At 37.4% G+C, this 11,305-nt stretch overlaps 1 protein-coding gene across 1 annotated transcript; it reads right to left on the minus strand.

Moving 5' to 3' along the window:
* Positions 1,474–2,150, minus strand: LOC107633108. The gene has a single exon (XM_016336742.2). The coding sequence runs from the start codon at positions 2,071–2,073 to the stop codon at positions 1,561–1,563; it is 513 nt and encodes a 170-aa protein (XP_016192228.1). The 5' UTR covers positions 2,074–2,150; the 3' UTR covers positions 1,474–1,560.

An 11,305-nucleotide genomic window follows, 5' to 3' on the forward strand; every position in this document is an offset into this window, starting at 1 on the left:
AACAACTCACCTTAATTAAAGAGAGAGGGGGAGGTTCTGGTGATGGAGTCGCGAAAAAGTATGGTTAAGAGAAAATATGAAAGAGTAGTTAAGATAGATTTAAGATTATTATTATTTCTCCAAATTTTTCTTTTTTTTTTTCATTCTTATCTAAATTAATGAATATTTCTTAATAAATTTAAAATAAAAAGTCCTTCTTTGACAATTAGTTCTTGTTAGTAATTCTTAGTAACAAGAGTGAGCTTTTAAAAAGCTTAACCATTACCTCTCCTCTCTAATAAGCTTTACCATACCTACTTTAATTTCCTTAATCTAATCTAATATTTTCCATTTGGTCAAATTCAGGTCTTAACAAAAACAAAATGGCTTATTTAAAAATAAAAAGAATTAGGCCGGGTTTAGGTTCAGCTCAACTCATATCCCAACTAATCAACCCATTTACACTAATCAAGATTATAGATTTGAATGGAGTAGTGAAATGGCATCGCATGCAGGGAGGGAGTGAAAAAATATCTTAAAATGCTTAACCATTTCTAGTATAAAAGACCACTAATTAGTCATTAAAAAGAAGCCAAGATATTGATGAATTTCGTCCATAAAAAGATTTATGTACATAACTACTTAGTTGTGTAAACTCCTATTGTCATTTGTCAATATATTATAATGATGGCTTTAAGATTAGTTGCATGAAGCATGACTACGTAGGGTTGGTACTTGGTAGAATAGAAAGAATGAACAAATGCATGGGTAGTTTGCGGTACCACTATCATTCGATTGCTCTCCACTTTCTCTTACATGCTAACTTCTTATCATCATGACTTTTGATAAGGACAATAAGAGTGATAAGTGTAAGCTTAGAGAGTTGGTGTCTTAAAGAAGAAATTAAACAGAATTCTAGTATTCAGTTATTGCTATATCAGTCAAGCTTGCATTGTATTTTCTGTTGTAACTGATTTCCTTATATAGCAGCACTGGCAGTTAGGCTCTATAGTATATATAAGTCAGTGTGTGCCAATCAATGTAAGCTTACATAATAGAATTCCATTCAGTTTGTTCTCTCATTCTTCTAGCTCACAATCCCTTCATTCAATATCATTTCTTAACTCTCTGCCTCCAATACCTTTCATGCTTCATCTGTCAAACCAAATAAATAAATAAATACATAATCAAATTAGCTAGGTTGAGACTTGAGACATGGCCACAAAATAAACATAAAACATTTGGGATTAGCTAAGCAATTTTTTATAATCTGATTTTATTTAGTTCATAGCTAATCATTAATATATTCAAATATAATTAATCTCACTATCAAAGTTGCAGTAAGAAAATTTAAATAAATAATTAAATTAAAGAAAAGAAATCATAAAAAGTTCTTGTACTACTGTGTCGTCCATTTATGGTTTATCATCTATTGATGATGAAAATTTCAAGCTTAAGTGAATCATAATCCCTAATCCTAAATCATAAGCAATAAACACAAAAAAGAAAAACCATAGTAAAAATCAAACAATTATATATGCTTGTGGGATTAGAAATTTAGAACAAATACCTTCAATAGCATCATCTTCTTCTATACGCTCTTGGCCTTAACATCATGGCATTGTATCTTTGAAGTCGGAACAAAGCTTCATTCATTAAATCACCCACTGCTCTCAGACACACATCATGTTCTGTTTCGTCTACACCTTGAAGTACTGAAATCCGTTTTGTGTGCAAGATTTCAAGAGAGATTTCTGTATCCATAAGCCTTTTCATAACAGGTATGTCATTGAAAGGGAAGAAAGCTTGTTTGGAGATGCATAGCAAGCATGTAACGGCTTCGTCAGCAACTTCGTTGATCTCCCGGAGAACTAAACGTAGAATCTTCTGGATCGTTCTGGGATACCCCACGCGCTCTAACCAAATCCAGAACGCAAGAACCCGTAGAGATTGAATTGGATGTCGTGAGAGAGTGAACACAAGGACGGTGTAGAGCTCTCTGTCTGTTCTGTGAAAGAGCAAGAACTCTTCTTGAGAGAATTCAATTACTGATGATGGTAAGTGAAGCATCCAACTGAAACCGTTGTTCATCATGATTTTCCCGCCAAAACTTAGGTATGCGAAATTGGTGGATGCAAATGTATGTGTGTGTGTGTGTGTGTATGCGGAGAGCTAGAAAGAATAGAATAATCAAGAGACTTATTAAGAATTAAGAATCTAAATCAAGAATAAATCACTCTTTATATACATGTGACGAACAATGCAAGCACTTTTAATTGATATAAGGCACTGAAGCTAAGCTAAGACACCGCATAATTGAAGCTAAGCTATTTATATATCTTTAACTTCTAATTAATTAATAAAAAATGTTAGGTCAAAGTCTTTTTATCAACTAAGTTAATCAAATATTCAAATTGTTAAAATTAAAAACTTGCACCACTTTTTCTCTCATTTAACGGTTATAGCTGCTGCTTTTTCTTTTTACGTTTCTTCTTTCTTTTTCAACGTCTTTTTTATGTCAATGCTGCTACTACTGTCGTCGTCATTATCGTTGCTGCTATTGCTTCTTCTTCTTATATTCCTTCTTCCTTCTTCAATGTCATTTTCGTCGTCATTGTCGCCTCTGCCATTGTCATCATCGCTGTCACCACGGTGACTTCTTCTTACTTTTCTTCTTTCTTCTTTAATATCGTTTTCGTCGTTACTGCTGTTGTTGTAATTGTCGCTGTTACCACGGTTATTATTGTTGTTGTTGTTAATTTCTTCTTCTCTTTTTTTTTCTCATTATCCTCTTTTATTATCATTGGCATCGTCTTCGTAGTCTTCATCTTCTTCTCTTATAAATGTTTAGAAAATTACAGCTCAGAAATTTGATACATAATAATTTTGGTGCATAGCACACAAATTTTAGTATACATCACAAAAAGTTTTTAAGGACCACATGTCCAAAACATTGACACATAACCAATAAAATACGCATAACACATAAATTTGTATAAACAGCACAAAAATCTTATTGCATAAATTTTTGGAGGACTATATATCTTGAACATTGACTCATCCAACTAACACGTTCCCAGCAAAAATTCGTACTATATGCAAAGATTTGTGTGTTATGTGTAAAAATATGTGTGCTATGCATAAAAATATTTGTGCTACATTGATAAATTTGTGTTATGTGCAAATTTTTTTGTGTTATACTTCGAAAATTTTGTGTGCTATATCAAAAATTTTGTGCTCTCCAACAAAAATTTATGCTATATCAATAATTTATGCCAGCGCACCTTGCACCAGAAGAGTCGAAGCCTTGAGTGGTGGTTTCGCCATTTGTTCCGGCCAATTCGACAACACCCTTGTCCACCTTGATGTCTGGGATGACATTGTTCTCTTAGAGGACCTCAACAAAAGGCTTTCCATCAGAAGTCTTTTAGTTGAGAGTCTCCTCGAAGAAGATGACGCCAGAGAGGTATTGGAGGACATTGTGGAGGTGAAGAAGAGCCTGTGCAGCGTTTGGCGCCGTTGTCGGGAATTGACTGTGATTGACACAACTACTAGTTATTTGATTTTTTAGATTATGCATTTTTATTTTAACTTTTTTTTGTTTTGTTCTTCAAATTTTCGAAAATCTTGTCCTATTTTTGTTAAAATTTTTTCTAAAATTCTTTCTCTTCTTTCTTTTTTGCTTTTCTGTTAACCACATGGTGCGTTTAATTCTGTTTGGTATTTTGTGCTAAGGAAAAATAATGGAGAGAGATCACATCGGTTACTACTCACACCCAAAGAGTGATTCATATTATTGTGGATGGAGGAACTACCCAAATTTTAGTTGGGAAAGTCAAGACCAAAGAAACCTCAATGCTCCATGTTCCATCTATCAAGAACCACCATCTCCATATTCATACCAAGATCCATCATCCCCTTTTTATTCATATCAAGAGCCACTATCTCCTTATTCATACGAAGAATCATCTTCTTTACTTATATCAAGAGCCACGATCTCCATATTCATATCAAGAACCATCAGCTCTTGAGCTTGTCGTGGAATTTGAAAGCTCCTTGGATCTGGCATCTTCCTTGACAAGTTATTCTGAATTATGACACTACATTCCTTGGTCAAGACCACTGTCTCATCTCCCTTTAAAGACTTCTTCTTTGACAACAACTCCTTCATGAACTTGACATAGAGAGGCATTTCCTTTAAAACCTCAGCAAAAGAAATATTAATTTGTAACTTTCTGAAAACTTCCAAGAACCTTGAAAACTGCTTGTCCTTGGTCTCCTTTTGAAGTCTTTGAGGATATGGCATCTTAGGCTTGTATTCAGGAGCTTTAGGTAATGTCAGATGTGTGTCAAGAGTGACTGGAAAAGGATTGTCTGCACGCCTAGGTGGGGCGTGTTCAACCTCTTCCTTTTTCTCCTCCGGAACTTCTTTTTCAATTGGCTCCTCAGTAACTTGTGCTTCCCACTTGTCCACTTATCAAGGTGATAGCCTTGTACTCCTCTCTTGGATTTGTAATTATGTTACCAGGAAGGCTATTAGTGGCCCTCTGATTAATTTCAGCAACTTTTGTGGCTATTTGACCCATCTGAACCTCCAAGTTCTTGAGTGATGCTCTGGTTTTCTGTACAAAACTTGCAACTAGTGTAAGAACCGCAACTAATCAACCGGTTAATTAAGTAATTAATATTACCCAAATTAGATTCTGAAAAGTTAGAGTGAGAATTTGAGAATTTAAAGGTGATTTTTGGACTCAGTGGGTTTTTCTAAGTCATAAAATGTGCTTTCTACGAAAAACCGTGAAAAACCGTGAACCGGCAGTTGAACCGGTTGAACCGGTTCAAGTCTGCCCGATACCGCACGAGAAAAAGTAAAAACCATCAAAAACCTTAGAAAAACATTAGAAATAGAAAACCGAGCGTTAATTTTAAAGGTTTGACCCGAAGTTGGGCCAAACGGGCTAAAAATACTAACGGGTTGGACCGGACCCAAGCCCAACATATAAAAGGTTCATTTAATGAACCAATCAGCACAAACACACTCAAACACACCCATCAGAAATTGAAAAAAGGAGAGGAGAAGAGATTGAGCACTATTCATCATCTTCTTCCCAAGCTCATATCTTGAGCTACAGAGCCCCGATCACCGCACCGTTTGCGATTACGCGTTCCTTGTGAAGAGCTCTATAAAACCCATATAAGAAACTGGAGAGGTAACTATGAAATCTTTTCTATTCTTCTCTTCAAAATTTTTGTTCTTAGGGCTTTGGGATTAAGTGAGTTTTTGTGATTTTGGATGTTTAGGTTCACTCTAATCCTTGCTTAGCATTGGGTTTTGACATCCAAATCTGTTGGAAAAGGTAAGAGTTGCCAAACCCTTATGACTTTATGTTTAAATGGATCCCTAGGTTGATTTGTGGTGATTTATATGTATATAGCTTGATTATTGTGAGTTTGGAGCCTGTTGGAGTTGCATTGATGGTTGGATTTTGGTTGAAAGCTCATTTGGTGCTCAATTTTGAGTTAAGGGCATATTAGGAATCGGCCAAGGTATAGTTTCGGTTTTCTCTATGTAGTATATAATATTCATGGACACTTAGGCTAGTGACCAATAGGATAGGTTGGAAATATAATGATTGTTGGTGTGTTGAATGTTGATGAATGATGGTTCATGATGATTTGATGAATGTTGGGTTCAATTATGATGATTTATAGTGATATTATGAAGTTGAATGATTGTATGGATTAGAAAGTCGATTTATTGTGATAGATGTGGGATTGAGGTTGATGAATTGGTAAATCTGAATGTGGTTTGATGATAAATGTAATATAATTGATGTTGAGATTGAAAATAGTGGAATGTGAAGGGAATTGTGATAATGTTGGTGTATTGAGATACAACAGGTTAATTTTGATGAAAAATGGAGTTTTGAATGGTTTGGTATGGTTTGCAATGTGCATGGTAAGGAATTGTGGGAATTGTGAATTTGGGTAAAAATTAATTTTTGGTGAACTTTGTTCGATCATAACTTTTGTCTCGGTTCTCAAAATTGATTGGAATTTATTTGAAATCAAAGCTTATTGAAAACCTTTCAATTTGATATAAAGTTTGTAAAATTTGGGTTTTTATAGAGGAAGTTATGATCATTCAAAGTTGGTGTTAAAAAACTGAAATTCTGCTAAGTTGCAGAATTTTATGATTTTTGATATGTGCGCACGCACAGCCTTGTGCGGACGCACAACTTGCGAAAATTTTGATCTGTGCAGACGCACACACCTGTGCGTAAGCACAGGCAGGGAAATGCGTTCTGTTTGCAGCGCTAGTACAGCTTGTGCGCACACATATCTAAGGATGAATTGCAACCTGTGCGTCCGCACACACCTGTGCGCACGCAGACGTTGGAAATGCCAGTTTGTTGGGGGCGCTGGCACAAGTTGTGGGAGTGAACAGATTTTGTAAGTTTTGATACCCGTGCATACGTACACCCTGTGCGTACGCACACATTTTAAAACTCTCTGGAGCGTGCGCGCGCACACCCTGTGCGGCCGCACACGCCCTGTTTCTCAAATCTTACTTTGTTTTCAACTATTCTACCTTCCCAACAAGGTTGTAAGCTTCTTTAACACCATTTTTAGACTCTTGGGCCTAGTTTTGGATAGTTAAAACTTGGGAAAGAATTTAAGGGATTTAGATAATATTATTTGGAAAACTTAGAAGATGGAGGTCTAGGTTTCAGGTGTACTGTGGATCGTTTGATGGTATGTGACGAATGGTTGATGTATGAGATGAAAATTGAGGAACTGATGGATTCGAAATGAAAATGTGACTTGATAGTGGTTGAGATAAGTCGAGGACTCGGAATGAGATGGTGGATCCATGACACATTGAAAATATTTTCTGAAAACCACTGATGTATCATTTTGATATTGAGACTATGAGACGCTATGCACCCGGCAGGGGCTGTAGTTAGATCCCGCCTGTCGAGGTAGCGGCGGCGGCGTAAGGGCGGTGGTTCGTCCCGCTTGCACTTAGATGCAAGGTTGGTGGCAAGAGTATCCGGCTCGCATTCCTTCGGATCAATAGAGCGTGTAGGCGCCGGTACCTGGACAGTGATCCGGGCACTATATCTCGGGGGTTCCCATATGAGAATTTCGAAGGGCGACGTCTCCACAGAGATGTGTCGGGTTGGCAGTTGAACTGACAATGTGATATCACAGCCAGTAGAACAGGCATTCATCATATGCATTTTCTACCTGTTTGTATGCTTTGACTACTTGAAATGGCTTGCCTATTTGTATACCATGCCTATTTGCTATTTGAATTATTTGCATTATATGCTTTTACTTGTGAATTACTTGCATTGCTATTAATTGTGCTTTCTACTGGGATTGAGGATGTTCGGAAGGCGGTGACGATGGAATCGCATGGGGGATAGGTTGGTGAAGGCTGTGGGACAGCGGTATTTGATTAGAGTAGAAATTCCCTAAGATAGATTACCCAGTTCATTTATGTTAAGGATTATACATTATGCTTATTTGTTTTAGAATGCTTTAAGATTGAAATCTTGTGATGGATATGGAGCTTAGGATTGCCTTTGGCGTCCTGGGGTCTTATATCCTACATCACTGGACACTGTTACCATACTGAGAACCTCTAGTTCTTATACCATATTTCTGTTGTATTTTTCAGATGCAGATCGCAACCACCTCGGTGAGTTGTTTGATTGGTGACAGAAGCGGAGGATCCGGACTTCTTTTTGAGTCTTTGTGGTTTATTGTATATATGTCTCTCACTTTTGTATTTTGTTTCGCCTAGAGGCTTGTATTTGAGAGAACAAAATTGTATAAGCTATTTTTAACCTTGTCTGGTTCTGTATATTTGTATATGACTAGCCCGCTTAAACTCCGCGAGTCGTGACTAGTTTCCTATGATATTATATACCTATCTTTTGATACACCTTATCTATATCTTGTGCTTTAAGTTAGAATCTTTGCTAGTACGTTTTGCGCTTTTGAAATCCTGTTTTTGAGCTATATCATTCATCGGGCTTCTAGATTATACTATACTTTCTATATATGTACTATGTATAAGCTTAGAATTGTCGTAATCTCTGATTAACCTTTACTTTACGACGCGAGGTAAAATTTAGGCTAATTAGGATATTACAACTAGCGATTCCAAGTCAGTGGTCTTCTGAGGCTGAGAAGTTGCTTGTTGAGGATGAGAGGGTTGGAACTGGCAGTTATTGAAGTTGTTCTGATTAAAACTGCCCAGAGAATTATTGAAATTCTACTGTCTTTGAGGTTGATCTCTCCATCCAAAGTTTGGGTGATTCCTCCACCCCTGATTAAAGGTCTTGGCATAGGGATCATTGTTGGGGTTTCTAGGAGCATTCTCCATAAAGTTGACCTGTTCAGGAGAAAATTGAGCATATTCATAATTCTCACCTTGAATGAAGCCACCATTCATGTCATATGGAGCCTATTGAGGGGATTCTGAGCACTAACAGATGAAACCTGCATCCCACTCAAGTGCTGAGTAAGCATACTGATCTGTTAAGACATGACTTTGTTCTGAGCAAGAATAGCATCTAAGGTATCTACTTCCAAGACTCCTTTCTTTTGAGGAGCCCCAGAGTTCACAAGATTCCTCTCAGAAGAGTAAAGATATTGGTTGTTAGCAATGGTGCGCGTATACACAAAACCCACACTATTTCGTACAGTAGCAGTACCAGCAAGTGCACTGGGTCGTCCAAGTAATACCTGAGCGAGTCAGGGTCGATCCCACGAGGATTGTGGCTTGAAGCAAGCAATGGTTGTCTTGTAGGTCTTAGTTAGTTGGAATCAGAAGGTTGTTGAACAATTAATAGTAATGTTGTATAAGTACTTGTTATATCAAACATTTGGATGTTAAGTTGAAATAGGAATAGGAATAGAGTTGAGAGTCGGAGTTGCTTCGTCTTTTTGAATGAACTCTGGTATCACTGTCTCCTTGCTTGTGAATGATCTTCTTCTATGGCAGGCTGTAAGTGATCAAATCCATGCCAATGGTCCTTGATCTGCTCTGCTACAGAATGAACATGGCCATGGCCATTGGTCGTGATTACTCAATCTGAAGAAGGGTGAAGCGCATAGCATTCCATTCTCTTGGTGATCCTACTCAAAATGCCACAGACAAGATCGAATCTTCTGGATCAGAGAACGCTGCTTCCTTGGATTCTATCCTATACTACGGAGACCTTAATCTCCCCAGAGATTGGCTGAACTGGTGTCTCGAGAAGTCTCCAACAAAATCATGGATTAACCATCTGAGAGATGTATAACCATAGCTGTTGGCTCGTGCTTTTCTTCCAGGTACTCACACGAACCCAAGTAGACGCGGGTGTTTGTCAAGCACGTTCGTCTTAATGTGATGAACAGAGCCAATTTGTTAGATTGCCCTGTTCACCACGATGAAGATCGGGATATACATCTTGGAGATAGATCAAACATGGATCGAAGAAGAAAAAGAAATACTTTTATTAATTCATAGGACTCAGCAGGGCTCCTCCCCCTCAACCTAGGAGGTTTAGAAACTCATATTGAAAGTAAAAATAATGGAAAAACGTGAATGATGCTTTCCTGAATCGAAGAGTCTGAAAAAGGTCTGAGTTACATAAATAAAATCCCTTAAATACTAAACAAATGACTAATAAGGGTAAAATAGTCTATTTAGTGCTAAAATCCACTTCTAAGGCCCACTTGGTGAGTGTTTGGGCTGAGTTTTAATGAGATCCACGTGCTATGAGGCTCCTTGGGCGTAGAATGCCAGCTAGGGGGTCCTCTCTGGGCCTTTGGACGCTGGGCTCTACTCTTTGGGCGCTGGATGCCTGGAAAGGGGCAGGAAGCTGGCATTGGACGCCAGTTTTGGGCCTTCTAATCCGAAGTAAAGTATAAACTATTATATATTTTTGGAAAGCTATGAAAGTAAGCTTTTCATAGCCGTTAAGAGCACTCCATTTGGACTCAGGCAGGTCAGATTTGGATAGCATTTGCAGTGCTTTCTTTGTCTTTGAATCAGACTTCTGCTCCAACTCCTCAATTTTAGTCAGAAAATACCTGAAATTGTCCAAAAATACAAAAACTCATAGTAGAATCCAAAAATATGATTTTAACACTAAAACCTATAAAAATTTAATAAAAATTAAATAAAACTACTAAAAACTATATGAAAATGATGTCAAAAAGCGTATAAAATGTCCGCTCATCAAGCAACCATCTCAATAAGCTCATAGCCTCTTCAGATGTCTTCTTCATGTGCAATGAACCACCTGCAGAGTTGTCCAAACATATTTTGGCCATTTCAAAGAGGCCATCATAAAAGATCTCCAGCTTAGTCTATTCAGAAAACATGTCAGGAGGGCATCTCCTGATCATCAGCTTGTACCTCTCCCAGGCTTCATAGAGGGACTCACCATCTCTCTGTTTGAAGGTTTAAACATCCACCCTTAGCTTAGTCAGCTTCTGTGGCGGGAAGAATTTGGTCAAAAATCCATTGACCACCTTGTCCTAAGTGTCCAGGCTCTCCTTGGGCTGAGAATCAAACCACTGCTTTGCTCTATCCCTCACAGCAAATGGAAAGAGCATGAGCTTGTGAACCTCAGGACTCACTCCATTTGACTTCACAGTGTCACAGATCTACAAGAAGTTTGAGATGAATTGATTTGGATCTTCCTGCGGGAGTCCATGATACTGACAGTTTTGGTGCACCAGAGTGATTAACTGAGGCTTCAACTCAAAGTTGTTTCCACCTATAGGAGACACCACAATATTGTTCCCATAGAAATCAGGAGTGGGAGCAGTGTATGAGCCAAGCATCCTTCTAGGTTGTTCATTCCCATTCTGATTGACCCCATTAGCATTAACAAAATGATTGGGATCTATAGTAGACTCTGCAGCTTCCTTTTCAAAAGTTTCACCGAGATTTTCACTAGTTTTGTAGGGTCTAGCTTGTTGTAGATGCCGTCTCAAGGTCCTCTCAGGTTCAAGATCAAAGTCTAGAAGAGGTTCCTTATTCCTGTTCCTGCTTATAAACAAACAAAAAATAAAGAAGATTGGAAATCTCTACGTCAGAGTGCAGAGAATTTTCAGTGAGGTAACCTATGTGAAAGAAATAAAATAATAAAAAATAAAAAATAAAACGAAAATAAAATAAAATATAAGGGAAAATGAAACTAAAAGAAAAGTAAAATAAAGAGAATAAACTGAATAATTGAGAAAATAAAAAAATAAAATAAAAATAAAAATAAAAATAACAAAAGTTTTTTTTTTAATTAAAACAAAATAATAA

Source organism: Arachis ipaensis, chromosome B03 (assembly GCF_000816755.2).
Source record: "Arachis ipaensis cultivar K30076 chromosome B03, Araip1.1, whole genome shotgun sequence".
Classification (NCBI taxonomy): Eukaryota; Viridiplantae; Streptophyta; class Magnoliopsida; order Fabales; family Fabaceae; genus Arachis; species Arachis ipaensis.

Bases quoted from the DNA above. Each gene is read 5' to 3' on its own strand.
- LOC107633108 (XM_016336742.2), bottom strand. From the start codon at position 2,073: ATGATGAACAACGGTTTCAGTTGGATGCTTCACTTACCATCATCAGTA.